General features: G+C 59.3%; 2 protein-coding genes across 4 annotated transcripts in view; one reads left to right on the top strand and one right to left on the bottom strand.

Annotated features, from left to right (window-relative positions):
• The first annotated feature begins 3,190 nt into the window (after positions 1–3,190).
• On the top strand, positions 3,191–7,531 carry CDK5R1 (cyclin dependent kinase 5 regulatory subunit 1). 2 transcript variants are annotated; one of them, XR_003964730.1, is made up of 3 exons: positions 3,191–3,278; positions 3,593–6,472; positions 6,998–7,531. XR_003964730.1 is itself a non-coding variant. In XM_030296024.1 (2 exons), exon 2 carries the CDS (start codon positions 3,735–3,737, stop codon positions 4,656–4,658), a length of 924 nt encoding a protein of 307 aa, XP_030151884.1. In that variant the 5' UTR covers positions 3,191–3,278; positions 3,593–3,734; the 3' UTR covers positions 4,659–7,531. The 2 variants fall into 2 exon arrangements, 1 of the variants encoding a protein (XP_030151884.1); XM_030296024.1 differs by having other exon boundaries at positions 3,593–7,531.
• A 1,392-nt stretch (positions 7,532–8,923) lies between these two features.
• MYO1D (myosin ID) overlaps positions 8,924–14,182 on the bottom strand; it is a 359,179-nt gene continuing 353,920 nt past the window's right edge. For both annotated transcript variants that reach the window (XM_030296022.2, XM_030296023.1), the window contains exon 22: positions 8,924–11,296. In XM_030296022.2, the coding sequence (XP_030151882.1) occupies positions 11,140–11,296 (157 nt within the window). In that variant the 3' untranslated portion in view covers positions 8,924–11,139. The remainder of the gene's footprint in view (positions 11,297–14,182) is intronic.

The raw sequence follows: 14,182 nt of genomic DNA on the forward strand, positions 1-14,182 counted from the left end.
TATTTTGAGCATCATGGGTTAAATAAAATATATTATTAAAACCCACCTGTTTCTTTTTTTTTCTTATTTTTTTAATGTGGCTACTAGAAAATACTCAATTTTATCTATGTGGCTTGCTTTTGTGGCTCATGTTACACTGTTTTGGACTGCTGCTCTAGACCTCTGGGACTGCTTTCCCTCCCTGGCCTCCAGGAGGCTGGGTCTGGACACAGCTGAGAGGGTCCGGTGGCCCATGGGCTGGCCTGGGCCAGGCTTCCTCATCTAGGGACCCTTCCTGGCACCAGCGTGCATCAGTGCCAAGGCTTTCTTGTGTGCTAATGAGACAGCGCTGGTGTTGGGAGCAGAGGCTGAGGCGCTTGGCTCTGGAACACTGCTGAGTGCTAGTTATGTAATCTGTGCTGCCCAGAAGGGCCACTAGATGCTGCTCTGTGATCCCTGAAGGAACAAAGCATGGCATCCTTAGAAGCCAGGGCTTAGCCTTGCTTTATCTGGAGCCCTTTCTGGAAGGTAGCTGGCTGGGGCCTTGGCCTCTCCTTCTTGGGGTAGTATGGGAATGGGGCCATGCAGAGGACGGGATTCTCTGATGATACACAGGAATGCCAGCTATAGCATAAGGCTAATGGCATAGATAACAAGGAGGCTGGCCCTTCTAGAAGATAGAGGCAGGCTATAGGATAAACAGGCTGATTGATGGGGTTTGGAGCTCTTCTCTGAAGAAGACTGGGAAGAAAACAGCTCTGCTTCGTTCAGCCGGGTCTGCGTTCTGGGGCCTTGATTCTGCCATTTGTGGCAGAATATTGACCTTTCTTCCTTGCCTTGCAATTGGAGCTGTGATGGGGGCTTGGGGTGGTGGTGGTGACGGTGGGTGCCTTGAAACTGGGCATGGCTGGGTGGATAGGACTTCCGGTCAGCCTCTTTCCTCAGTCACAGTAGCAAGCGGGCTGGCAGTGCACGTTTCATTCATGCTGTGCTACAAACATGGCTTTGCCTTTGACACGGGAGGAGACTGAGGTAGTAATGCAAAGAGCTCTTTTTGAAAGTGCTAGGGAAGGCTGGCTGAACAAAGGCAAGAAGAGAAGATACCAGAGTGTGGTCAGATTGGAAAAGGCCCAGGCAAGTGCATGCTTCTTAGGTTTGGGAAACTGAAATGGGGTAAAGTGGACCTTGGTGCTGTCTGCCATGAACTGGAATAGCTAGAACTGAAATTTGTAGGTACAGGGAACAGGGTGGGTCCAGATAGTTCTAAGGGGAGCATTACAGGCTTCGAAATCTAGGCCCGTTTTGTGAAATGGAAAGCATTTAACCTTTGCTCAACACCAGAATCTGAAGGCGACCCTGAGAGGCAATACGGAAAAAGGCTGGGCCTCTGGGCCTCTCCACCTGGGGCTGGTGGGAGAAAGGCTTAGCCTTAGAGAGAGAAAAGAGAGTAATTGGCCCAGGGGGCCTGGAGGAGATTACCTCTTCAAGCTCCTTACTATAGGGAAGGAGGGTTGAGGATCACCCCATTTTCAAAGCAGGCAGAGGTTGTACACCGAGGAACATTTGGAGGGAGGGGCGCAGCGAGCTAAGGGCCTGCTTTCATCTAAGTTAAGATGACAGCTGCTGTGGAGGTTTCAGAAGTAGCCCTCTGGGTACAGAACAATGCATTTTCCATTCTACGGTCACCAAAGTCCCTAAAGCTTTCAATTGCCACTATTGACAGAGAAATCGCTGGGTAGTACATACACAAATTCTAGCGCTTTCTGACTCGATAGCAGCATTGTTCTGTGTAGGGCAGTAGGCAGAACTGGCAGAGCTGGCACAGGTTGACAGCCTCGTGTGAAGTGGCCAGGGAATTGGGTAGTCTAATCTGGATTACCACTTCCTTATCTTTTGGTCCAGAGGTGATAATCTGGATTAAGGTACGGGTTGGAGCTTCTGTTTCTCTGGTTTGTGGTCAACTCTAAATCAATTTACAGAACAAAACTAAAAGAAAAACAAATGAATGATTCTTGTGAAGGATCTGCATTCTTGTCTGTGAGAGGAATTGTTCTTAGTCGAGTCAGAATTTTACAATTTTACTGGTGCCAGATCTTCAAATGATACATGTTTTGCATGAAAACCAGTTAAATCAGAGGATCAGAGGCTGGTTGGAAAAACGGTTGCTTCAGCTTTACTAGAAGTGGTAAGAGGGCCAGTGGAAACGTCGAGGTCACATCTGTGAAGGACTGGCCCATCTCTGGGGCAGCGGACGACCCAGGGGCTCTCAGAGCCCTATTGGTGTGGGAAAGCCAGGCGGTATTTGCGGACCAACCCGGAACGCCTACGCCTCTTTGGCCTGGATTTCTATTTACCTCTAGGCCCGGGGCATTTACCTGGAGTGCGGGAACAGAGGACCCGGAGGGGGAGGCACGAAAGTCGATGGGACAGCCCATCGGGATGCGAGTGGCTTCAGCAAAGGCTTCTCCTCCCCCGGCGCCCCAGCATCTTTCCCGGGTGGCGAGGATGTTAATGGAAAAAGGGATCTCGGAGTCCCGGCCAGCCTCTGTGGATGGCTTCTCGTGCGGCAACCTCAGTCCGGGCGGGCCGCGCGTCGCCAGGGCGGGGACGCGGCCAAGAGCGCCCCCGCGGCCCGCGGCTGCGGGCGCCGCGGCTGGAACAAAGGCAGCACGTGTCTGGGCGGGGCGGCGGGCGGGTTCGGCCCTCGGCCCCGCCCCCGGCGCTCTCCCTCCCACCCCCGGCCCGGCCCCGAGCTCGGCTGCGCGGGGCGCCCGGGACTCTCACGCGGCCGGGCTGCTGCTGGCGCGGCGGCGCAGAGCGGGCGGCGAGCCGTGCGGGAGGGGCGGCCCCAGGGGCGGGGCGGGGCTGGCGCCGCGAGTACCCGCCGCCACCGCCCGAGTCCGGGTCCTCCAAGGGGCGCGGCGGGTAGAGGCGCTCGGGATCGCGGCCCCGTCCCTGTCCGCACCGCGCCCGGCTGTCGCTGAGGACCGCGGCGGCCCCGGGCTCCCCGGCCAGAGCAGGCCAGCCCGGCGCGTGGGCCGCGCGCGCGCGCCCCCGACAAGGAGGCCGCGGAGGAGCGCGCCGGGGCGGGAACGGGAGCGCGGCGGCGGCGGCGAAGGCGGCCGGCGGGGGGCGGGGCCGCGGCGTCTGCAGAACCTTGGACAGAAGCTCCGGAGCCGCCGCCGCCGCCGCCGAGCGCGAGCCCCGCCGAGCCGCGCCGAGCGCGGGGGACCGCGGGCCCGAGCCGCGGCGCGCATTGCGGAGGGAGGGCGCGGAGCGCAGGAGCCGCCGCCTGCCGGGTAAGCCTGCGCCCCGCGGCCGCCCGCTGCCCCCGAGGAGCCGGGGCCGGGGTCGGGGTCGAGGCCGCGCGCGGTGTCGAGGCGGGGGTCCCCGGGCGCCTCCCGCCGGCGGACGGGCCCCTCCCGCCGCCGTCCGGACCGCAGCGGCCGTGGCAGGCGGGCGGGGGGTGCTGCAGTGGAGGCGGCCGGGCTGCGGCGCGGGGGCGCAGGGGCGCGGGGCCGGGGCCAAGTCCGCGGGGGCCGCCTGGGCCGGGGTGGAGGAGCGCGGCGCCGAGCCCCGCCTGGTGCTGAGAACCATCTTGTTTTCCACGCAGATCCGAAGGGGCAGCACGCGCCCCCGGGAGCGCCCCCGCCTCCTGCCCGGGGCCGCCGCGGGCTCGCTGAGCTGTCTTCTCCCTCCGGCCGGCAGGCTGGGCGCACAGGGGCGCGGGCCCCCGCCCGGCGCGCAGCGGCACCATGGGCACGGTGCTGTCCCTGTCCCCCAGCTACCGGAAGGCCACGCTGTTTGAGGATGGCGCGGCCACGGTGGGCCACTACACGGCCGTGCAGAACAGCAAGAACGCCAAGGACAAGAACCTGAAGCGGCACTCCATCATCTCCGTGCTGCCTTGGAAGAGGATCGTGGCCGTGTCGGCCAAGAAGAAGAACTCCAAGAAGGTGCAGCCGAACAGCAGCTACCAGAACAACATCACGCACCTCAACAATGAGAACCTGAAGAAGTCGCTGTCGTGCGCCAACCTGTCCACGTTCGCCCAGCCCCCACCGGCCCAGCCGCCCGCACCCCCTGCCAGCCAGCTCTCGGGCTCCCAGACCGGGGTCTCCTCCTCGGTCAAGAAGGCCCCGCATCCTGCTCTCACCTCCGCAGGGACGCCCAAACGTGTCATCGTCCAGGCGTCCACCAGCGAGCTGCTGCGTTGCCTGGGCGAGTTTCTCTGCCGCCGGTGCTACCGCCTGAAGCACCTGTCCCCCACGGACCCTGTGCTCTGGCTGCGCAGCGTGGACCGCTCGCTGCTTCTGCAGGGCTGGCAGGACCAGGGCTTCATCACGCCGGCCAACGTGGTCTTCCTCTACATGCTCTGCAGGGACGTCATCTCCTCCGAGGTGGGCTCGGACCACGAGCTCCAGGCCATCCTGCTGACCTGCCTGTACCTCTCCTACTCCTACATGGGCAACGAGATCTCCTACCCGCTCAAGCCCTTCCTGGTGGAGAGCTGCAAGGAGGCCTTTTGGGACCGCTGCCTCTCCGTCATCAACCTCATGAGCTCCAAGATGCTGCAGATCAACGCCGACCCACACTACTTCACACAGGTGTTCTCCGACCTGAAGAATGAGAGCGGTCAGGAGGACAAGAAGCGGCTCCTCCTCGGGCTCGATCGGTGAGCCCTGTAGCCCGCATCCTGGCTCAAGGATTCAATTCATTTTTAAAAATTTATTATTAAGCAAATCAGATTTTGTGTACAGTATGTGTCTAGCAAAGCCACCGAGGGCCTGTCCCTTCCCACCTTCTCTCCTTGGGATTTTCCTCAGCCCTGCTGAGGACTCTGGGCGCTTTTGAACTCCCGAACCTTGTGCAAAACCCAGAAGATGTATCCAGAGCCACCCAGGCCACCGACCTCTCAACTTTGGGGAATTCAAAGGACTGACCTGCCTCTGCCACCTGTGCCCTTGCTGGACCAGGGCAGGTGAGGCTGCCCGCTGCGTCTGGCATGGGAGCCGGAGGTTGGGGGGGGGGGCCTCTGGCCAGTTGGCCCAGGGAGCAGTTGGCATTTCCGCTTGGAGGTCCTTTTCTGGCTCCTGTTTTGGGTCGTCCATTCTCCCAGAGGCTTGTGGAGCTCGCCGCCCTGACCGAGCCACGAGTGGGGTTGTGAAGGCCGGATGCCCGCCACCCGGGGACCACTCTTCAATCATGGAGAAGCCGGCCTGGTACAAAGATTGCGTCGTTTGGCCGCACACGACCCTGGTTTGCTCTTTTTTTCTTTTTTAGGGAGAAGGGCTTTCCTTTAGTGAAGACACAGAACTTGCCCCCGGGCCACCCCTCGTCCCCTGCTCCCAGCCATGTTGGTGGTGTTGGTCAATGAGCTGGTTTGACTCATGAAGTTCTTTGATTTGGGGTCCTAGCTAAAGGAGTGGGGTGGAGCTAGGGACAGTTCCTTTCCTGGGGGAATTTTTCATTTGACTAATGCAGCTTACTCACCCTGTGGCGGAGGCCAGGGCAGCTGCAGGTGCCCATTACCAACAGCCTGCCTTCCGGGCGGGTGGGGGAATCGTGCCCGAGACCAGCCAGTGCCCACCTAAGGGCTAAGGCCTCTTGCCGGTGCATGTGACCTTTTGGTCCACAGAGCTGGGGTGAGGGGGTGATGTCAGGGATCAGGGTGATGTGGTAGTGATTGCAACCCCCACCTCCTTCCCCACCCCTGTTCATTTAAAGCTGTTTCCAAACAGTTCAGTTTCTTCTGAAGACGAAGCCTTGCCCTGCAAGGCCCGAGGAGACCACTGGATCTTGGAGACAATTCCAAGACGGGAGTAACGCTCCTGCTTGCTTCCGAAGCCTGCTGATTCTGCGCCTGATCATTTGCAGCTGCTGCTTGGGGTTTCCGCCTCACCCTAGCGGCTGTGAGAACACGCAATGTGTGCTTAATCAGTTTCCTTTCTGATTCTCCCAGATTTGGTGGCTTGGGACTTGGGAGAGGAGCGGGAGAAGGGAGCCAGTCTTCCTCCATGGCCCGGCACTCCGGCTTTGGGGAACAAAGAGCAACGTGAAGCCGCTCTGGAGACTTCTCTCTTCCAGTCCCAGTCCCCCCCCCCCCCCCCCCCCCCGGGAGCGCTGGCATGGGGGGGGCGGGGGAAGGCAGAGGGTCCTTTGACACAGGATTAGGTTCCAGGTGGCTGCTGGTTTCGGCACAAACACTACTGAAATTGACGCTTAACAAGAGAAAGCTGTGAAACTGAGGCCCCGGTTTAAGAGGAGCGTTCGGTTCCCAGACCAGAGGAGGAGGGCCTGCCCCGTGCTGGGAGGGCGTTTGCTCGGCTGCGCCTCAAGGCCCACGGAGCCTTCCCGGGGCCTGCCAGATAACCTGCCGTGGAGCTGGAAGGAACCTGCGGCTGCCCGCACTGCTGGCGCAGACTGGCCGCTGCCCGGGCGGAGCCGTCGCACGGCCTGTCTGTTCAGATCCCGCCGCCACGTGCGACCTGAGGTAGGAGGCCCTCGGGGGCGGCAGGCCCTGGCGGCTTGGAAAAGGGAGGTTCGGGTGCCGAGGCTCAAGAGGAGGGGGCGCGTGTCCGTAGTCCACTCGTTGGGCGGCTGAACTTGGCCTGAAACTGTGCAGTTAAGTTGCATCCCCAGGATTCCGGTTTTGTGCGTTTCCTTCTCTTTCTCCGTATTTATTTTTTTATTTCTTGGAGGAGGTGCAAATTTCAGGAGTGGTCGGGGACTTAAGGAAATAAGTCTGTGGTCCGCGCCACCCCCCCCCCACCCCCCCCACCCCCCCCACCCCCCAGTGTGAAGCCTGCCACGTTTCTCCTCCCTGCCCTTGCGCCGGTCAGGATTGTGTGAAGGAACCCATGTACTTGAGCGTGCAGGCAGTGAACCCATTTGACATGCTGCTATGAAGACTACTTTTAGAACAACGATTAAAAAAAAAAAAAAAAAAGGAAAAAAAAAACTAACCTACGGAAAAAAAAAAACAAAACCCTTTATTCTTTAATTGTTGCTTTTACAGTGATATTGTGCATGCGAACCAGGAGCATTTTGTGTCTTAAGAAAAATAATCTTAGAACAGATGGCTGTGAGCATTACACCCGTCGACAGAACAAGTCACAGGAATAATAGTTCAGGATTTGGTTTTCCTCTTTTTCTTGTAAACCTGAAGGGTTGATAATATTCTTTCCATACATTATTAGAATCTAGTTTTGTTCCAAAGTTGTTAAACTTGCAATGAAAAGAAAATGTGCCATTTTTTTCCCACTCGGAATTATTCATAGCTGTATATTTGAAACTGCTAATTATGCGTGCGGTGTATGTTCTTAGTGCAATTTGTTCTGTAGTTCCTCTTTGACCAAACCGTGGGTATTGTTAACATTAATTTATATTTGTCTCATCCTGTATGTGTGTGTGTAGTGTGTTTGTAAGTATGTGTGGTTTATAATCTGACAAGGTCATGAAGCTCAGTTTGGCTGTAATTTAATTCCCCTTCCCTTATTTTTATTTATTTTTGTACTGTGCTGATTAAATAAAATGCACTGACCATCCATTACATAGGCCTCTTTTTGTGGGCATGCCATTCACGAGTGGGGGTGGCGGGGGGGCTAGTAGAAATGATTCCTCCGCTCCAAACGTAATTGGATTTGTGTTCTGGGTTGTGGGGGGAGAGGAGGGAGGTCAGGGCTCAGGGCAAGGGCTTAACCAGTGTGTTCAAAGTTAAGGTGATTAAGAGAGAAGCACAGGTGAAGTCAACTCTGGCTTAGTCGGGCATCGGGGGCAGGAGTTGCTCCTCAGAGGCTCCCTTGGCTCTGCGGAGCTGGGTGAGAGGGCCCTGCGGCCAGGGGGTTGGGGGGCGGGGAGGAGCAGGCCTAGGCGCGTCCTGGGGAGGGGCTGGCTAAGGCTCCCGAAGGGGCACCAGACCCAAGACCCCATTTATGGGGCTTGGCTCTGAGGCTGCTGCCCCCACATGTCCCGGGCCAGGCTCTGCTCAGCGCCTGTCGCCGGGATGCCGGGATGCTTCCTCTCTGGCCAGCACGTGTGGAGGGGTGTCCGCGTGGCTCGGCCCTGCCAGTTTAGTTCTGTGCAGGTTTCCAAGAGTGACCAATCCAGCCCTGGGGCTCCCAGATCAGCAGCCACCATGGCCCATGATTGTGGCAAGGGTGGGGCCCCTACCGGCTACATGGCCACTGCTCTGTGCCCACTCCTGCCACCCGCCTAAGCTTCAGGGCCTAGGGCAGCATGGACTCCAGCCTCCCCAGGACCTGCACCCTGTGGTCCGGAGGTGCCCCTGAACACTAGGAAGGCATTTCCACCCAGCTTGTACCTTGAGAGCTGTCAGCTTTGTGATCGAGGCCACAGACTTTTCTCAGGGCGTCTCCCTTGGTCTGAGTCACAGAAGCGGGGCTGCACGTGCTTCTCCCCCCCCCCCCCCCCCCCCCCCCGCCCCAGCTTCCCCCCCTCCCCCGCCCCATGATGGTGACCGGGTGGCTCCTGGGTGTGGGGATGCTCTGCCATCTCTGCACCTAGCTCACCTGCAGCCCCCACCCCCACTCTGTCCTGAGAGGTCCCGATGCCTCCGGCTCATTCTCCTGCCACCCCCATGGTCCCCAGCCGGCCGCTGTGGGCATCGGAGGCCTTCCTTCACGTACGCGCTTGGACTTCAGTCACGGTGAACCAGGTGAACTTCGAGCCTAGCGCACGGGCCTCAAAATGGTGGAACAAAATGCTTCCATTGAACGCCGCCGCCTCCTGGCCTTCCCACAGCTTTCTTCTCGCTAGCTGTTTAATATTTTTGTTCAGAAGCCTCCAGTAAATTACCCTCCATTTTACCTTATTTGTGCCTCATGCTCCCTCCCATCCCCTGGGATAACAGCTTTTTACCAGCTGAAATGTCACAATTGTAGGTATAGTTCTCAATTACAGATAAGCAGGACACCTTTAAAAATAAGATTTAATGCTTTATTGCTCTTGACGGTAAATCAAAATATGCTCTAGAAATAAAGTTAATTTAATGGAAAATAGGAATAAACGCAGCAAACCATAAAACTGCATTTAATTAGATCAAGAGAAACACTTCATTGCATACAATCACTGTGTCCTCGGGCTCTCCCCGGGCACCCAGGAAGCATGACTGAGACCACACCCTCAGTTCCTGGTCGTTCTTTCCTCCCACGTGCTGGGATAGGACATCACGAGAAAGTGCTTGTCGACCGGCCCTCGGCGGGAGGCCCTTGCGCTGGGCCGGGGAGCCACAGGCGGCCCTGGAAGGCAGGAGAAAGGACTCCAGCCTCAGAGAAACCCTCATTGGCATGTTCCATTTCGGTGTGTCTAAAACATACCTGTGCACATATCTAGCATAAAGCAACAGGTGTGGGGAAGTCAGTGGAAAGGAGAGGCGCCGTTCCAGTTAGGATGGTTCAACTAGTGTCAAGGTGATTGGCAAAACTCTGTTGCTAAACCAGGCTGATGGCACCTCTGTGCTGTGCAGGCAGCTGACCAGGCTTCAAGAATGAGAATGGGTGTCGGAGGACAGGATGCCAAGAGGACTTTTTGTTGCAAACTGCACGGGGTGCGGATGTTTACAGACCCTGGGAAGTCGGGGCTGGGGGCGTGTGTGCATGAGAGCAGGCTGCTGGGACCACCTGGGGGTCAGCCAGGTGACCATGTCAGGCACAGGACGCTGTGCTCAGGCACTTGGTGTGTTTTGCAGCGTCAATGTGGCAGGTCGGGAGCGTGGCGGGGTTGGGGGGGGGGAAGCGGGTGGGGGGTAGGGTGCGGGCAGCGTCTGTGGCAGAAAGTGAAGAAAACAGCAGCACGTCCCTTTGACACCCTGCCGGTCTCCTCCTGAGCCGTGGGCTCACCCTCAGGGCCCTCCCCACACGGCGTGTCCCAAGTCCCTCCTTTTAAGGCTCCTGGCCTGGAGGCCTGGGCTGCCCAGAGGCTCGGGGCGGAGTCCTCAGCTGTGGCTCAGGAGCAGGGCGGTCTCAGGAAGGCATGTGAGGCGCCCGTGCTTTCGGCCCGGCACGGACCGGCAAGACGGTGGCCCTCTCCCGGCGCGAGGTCTGTGTGCCCAGCCCGGGCCCCAGCTGCGGCAGGGGGTGTATGCAGGGCAGGGTGGGCATCCTGGCCTGGCCTGCAGTGCCAGGACCCCCCAACTCTGTTTCTGTCACTCCGCCCCTCTGGCCCCGGTCCTCATTCTCCAAGTAAGTAGGAAACAGAGGTGTGGGAAGGGGAAAACATCTCAACTACCCCCCCCCACCCCCAAGCACTCACTCCCTGGCTCCCGTGACTCCGTTTTCTTATTGGTGTTCTGACAGGAGTGTGGGCACCACAGACGCAGTATCGGATGAGCAGCCCTGCAAGCCGCACCGTGTCCGTGTGCAACCATCACGGGCCCAGGCCGTGTGGTAAAGGAAGCTGGCCTTTGGAGCACCTGCTCCCTCTCGGAGAGGTGGCCTCGGGCCCCCGGGCACCCGGCTGGGCTGCCAGCTGCCAGCTCCTGGGCTGAGGGGCCGGCCCTGCAGGTGAACCTGCTCACCTGGTGGCTTTGGCTGACTGCTGGGGGAGGGGCTCCGCCGAGGAGCGCTGAGCGAGGTCCCAGGGTGGGGGGGGTGGGGGGGGGGCTGTGGTCACCTTGGGGGAAAGAGGGGTGGCAAGCTGGACTCACGGAGAGAGCAGGGCTCCATCCCCGGCCAGTCCCCCAGGGGAGCACGTTTTTGGTTGGGGACATCGCGTCCACCCCTCGCAGGCCGGGTCGCTGGTCAGCGGGTCAGGGCACACTGACCTGACCTGGCCAGGGGGCGCAGGGAGGGCAGAGGCTTCTCTGACTCCAGGCACCATCAAGTTGTCTCCGAGGGTATGAGCCCAGGGCTCTGTGGCAGGGCACCGGGGTCTTGGGTTTGTGGAGTGGGGACCGTGGAAAGTTGGGGCAGAGGAGGATGGAGACCAAAGGCAGAAAGGCAGCAAGGAGACCTCAGGGGAGGAGCCTTGGAGGAGGCAGAAGAGGGCTGGGCTCCAAGCACAGACCCTCCCGAGCTGGTTTGAAGCGGGCAGTCAGCAATTAGACGGGGGCCTGCGATGCGGAGCGGCTGGCGGGGGGGGGGGGGGGGGCTGCCCGGCTCCGCGGCCCCCGCGCCCTGGCGAGGCCTCCCCGGTGAGCGGTCAGTTCCCGGGCACGCTGAGGATGAAGCCCGAGCGGTTCTTGGTGAAGTCGGGCTCCGGCTGGTTGAGCCGCGTCTCCACGGAGACCGTGCACTTCTTCCCGTGCAGGCTGCACTGCACGGGGTTGGTGACGTTGACTTGAAGGTGGCGCTTCTCACTGGAAGAACCGAAAAGAGAAAGCTCAGACGGGCAGTTAGCAGGCAGCCGGAGTGGGGTGTGCTTCCCTGGCAACCCCTGGGGCCGGCTGATCGCTGAGCTGCTGTGGGCCTCGCGGGTGCCCTGGGGTCACGGTCCCAAGTGGTGCCCCCGGAGAGGGCGAGGGCGGCCAAGGCCGGGGCTGGGCTGCAGCCTCAGGCCAGAGCCAGCAGCCAGCAGCCATCAGGGGCCTGCTGCCCGGCTCCTCAGCACCTGGCCTGTAGGGCTGGACCGGAGGGGAAAACGTGGTGGCACCGGGGCCGCCGAGGCTCTGGCCTCAGGCTGAGGGCCTTGTCGGGAGGGGCGTGGGGTTCTGATTCGGGATGACTGGTTGTCTTTGGTGGCAACTGGGAGGCGCGTCCAGGGGTGACTGGAGGTTCTTGCCCGCGCGCCCTCCCTGCCCAGAGGAATGGCTTCCAGGAGTCCCACCCCGGCTGTGCCCAGCGGAGAGAGGCGCCTTCTGTCCATCCGCTCACTCCTGCTGGCTCAGCCCCGGCGCCCGGGCTCATGCCCCTTCAGCTGCTTTGTGCCTGAGAGATGCAAGGGGTTAAGAGGAAGGCCTGCGGCATCTGTGGGTGCTGGCCTGGTGCAGCAGGGCCCCCCCGGGCCCCTGCCCTTGCGCCGCGGAGGACGGACGCAGCCGAGGTGTTTCAGGCTTCCTCCCGCCCCTTTCCCGCGTGCTCTCTCACGGGGTGTGTCCCACGGGCAGACAGTGGATCAGGAAGAGACCCGAGGTTATCACTTGTGGGCATTAGGTGTCTTAATACTTAATGTCTTGCCGGCTGCAGCTAAAACCTTGGCTTAGCTATTTTTAATCAGACTTGGACATAAAAATAGAGTCCACCAGAGGCAGTGACTCAGGCACGGCTGGGTTCCTGGGGGAGCCAGGGCTGCTGTGCAGGGTTGAGGTGTGGGGCCCCGAGACCCTCGTCCCGCTGTCGGGCTGGCCCAGGGCAAGCCAAGCCCCTGCGCTCAGCTCTGCCCGCAGCTGGAGATGCCTCCAGGACCCCGAGCCTGCACCTACCAGGGCTTGGTCAGCCTCCGTGTCCCTCTTGTCACCCTGCCACAGCCTCTGGGCACCTCTGGCCGGAATCATGTCCTCTGGGGATGTCTCCCTTCTGACCCTGGCAGAGGCCTCCCCTTTGGCCTTCCCTCAGTGCACTGCTGGGGACAGCCTCTGCCTCCCGCCTTCTGTGTCTGCGCCTCTCCTCCCCATGGTACAGCAGTGTGCACACAGTAGGTTCTAGATGCACCTGGGGGACTCAGACCTGGGGAAATGGCTCTAACAGGGCCACATTCCAAACACTGAGGCGGGGGATGGGACGCACCAGCCACCCCCACGTTCTTGTCTTGGTACAACTGGGACATTGCTACTTTCAATAGGGCCCTTTGGACTCCAGACCCTTCCCAGCGCCCTGAGTACAGTATCTGCAGAGAGCTGCCCCCGACTTCACTCCTCCTCCCTCTTTTGGGCTCTGGGTGTCTCCAGTATCTGCTCTGCAGTCTTGGTGCAGGGTTGAGGCCGGTGGGAAACCTAAGAAGAGCGAATGGCTACCGTGGAACGGGTCACAGGGTAGCAACGCCCGACTTTCCTTGAAAATGGAGGCCCTGGTGCAGGGTTGCAGGACAGAGAAAACCACAGAGAACCAGTGCTCCGATTTGCTTCTCCCCACACTGGGCGGGGCTGGGAGTTTCTGTCCCAGCCCTTCTGTGTCCCAATCGGGGAGCAGTCCCAGCACGGGTACTGGTCTCTGCTTTTAGAATGAGAGCCCCTGGAGGGCAGGGAGGACCTATGGGGCTCACACACCGCACTGTGTGCACAGGGACGCTCCCCAGGTGCCGTCGGGGGACATGTACATTTGTAGCTGCACTGCCGTCGTGGGCTCACAGGGCCACCATGACGTGCGGGCTCATGTCCTCTGCTCGGCCGGCTGCTTCCTCCCAGGAACACATCTCTGCCAACCTCAGGTGCTCCCTGCAACCTCGTAAGTGCCGGGCACGATTGGTTGAGATCCTTGTAGGGCTCCAGAAGGGAGGCCTGCTACTTAGCAAAGGAATATTCCGTACTGTCGCCTTAAGTGACAGTCTGTGCCTGTGCTCCTGCTCCTTCCCTTGGCATAGCACTGAGTGGCCCTGCCCTGATTCCCAGCCTATCTTCATGGGGTGCTGAGGGGTTTTCCCAGAAGAGGGGGGTGAGGGGCTACATGTAATGCTTTTTAAGTATTTATTTTGCGAGAGAGAGAACAAAAGAAGGGGAGGGGCAGAGAGACAGAGAGGAAGAGAGAATCCAAAGCAGGCTCCCCACTGTCAGCGCAGAGCCCAGTGCGGGGCCCGAACCTGTGAACCGCAAGATCATGACCTCAGCTAAAAACAAGAGTCAGACACTTAACCGACTGAGCCACCCAAGCGCCCCTACACATCATGCTTTTAGAACAGAACAACATTGCAACAGAACAACATTGGCTGGAGGAAGAACCAACTTTCTGGTCTCAAGAGCTGGGCTAAGCCATCATCTGCCGGTGCCATCCGTACACGGCCATCGACAGGTGACGAAGGAAGATGACGTGGTTCCTCAGTAAGTCACACATAGAATTATTACCACGTGACCCGGCGATCCCTTCCACTCCCGGAGATCTATCCGAAAGAACCGAAAGCGGATGTTCACACAACATGTACAGGAATGTTTATGACAGCATTATTTACAGTAAACAAACGGCAGGACCAATCCGAATCTCTACCAACTGATGAAGGGACAAAGTATATCCATTCGATGAAGTGTTATTCAGGAAGTACTGACACAGGCTACAACATGGGTGAACCTTGAAAACATGCCAAGTGAAAGAAGCCA

Source organism: Lynx canadensis, chromosome E1 (genome assembly GCF_007474595.2).
Source record: "Lynx canadensis isolate LIC74 chromosome E1, mLynCan4.pri.v2, whole genome shotgun sequence".
Lineage (NCBI taxonomy): Eukaryota > Metazoa > Chordata > Mammalia > Carnivora > Felidae > Lynx > Lynx canadensis.

Excerpts from the sequence above, each read along its gene's own strand:
- CDK5R1 (XM_030296024.1), top strand. The coding sequence starts at position 3,735 with ATGGGCACGGTGCTGTCCCTGTCCCCCAGCTACCGGAAGGCCACGCTG.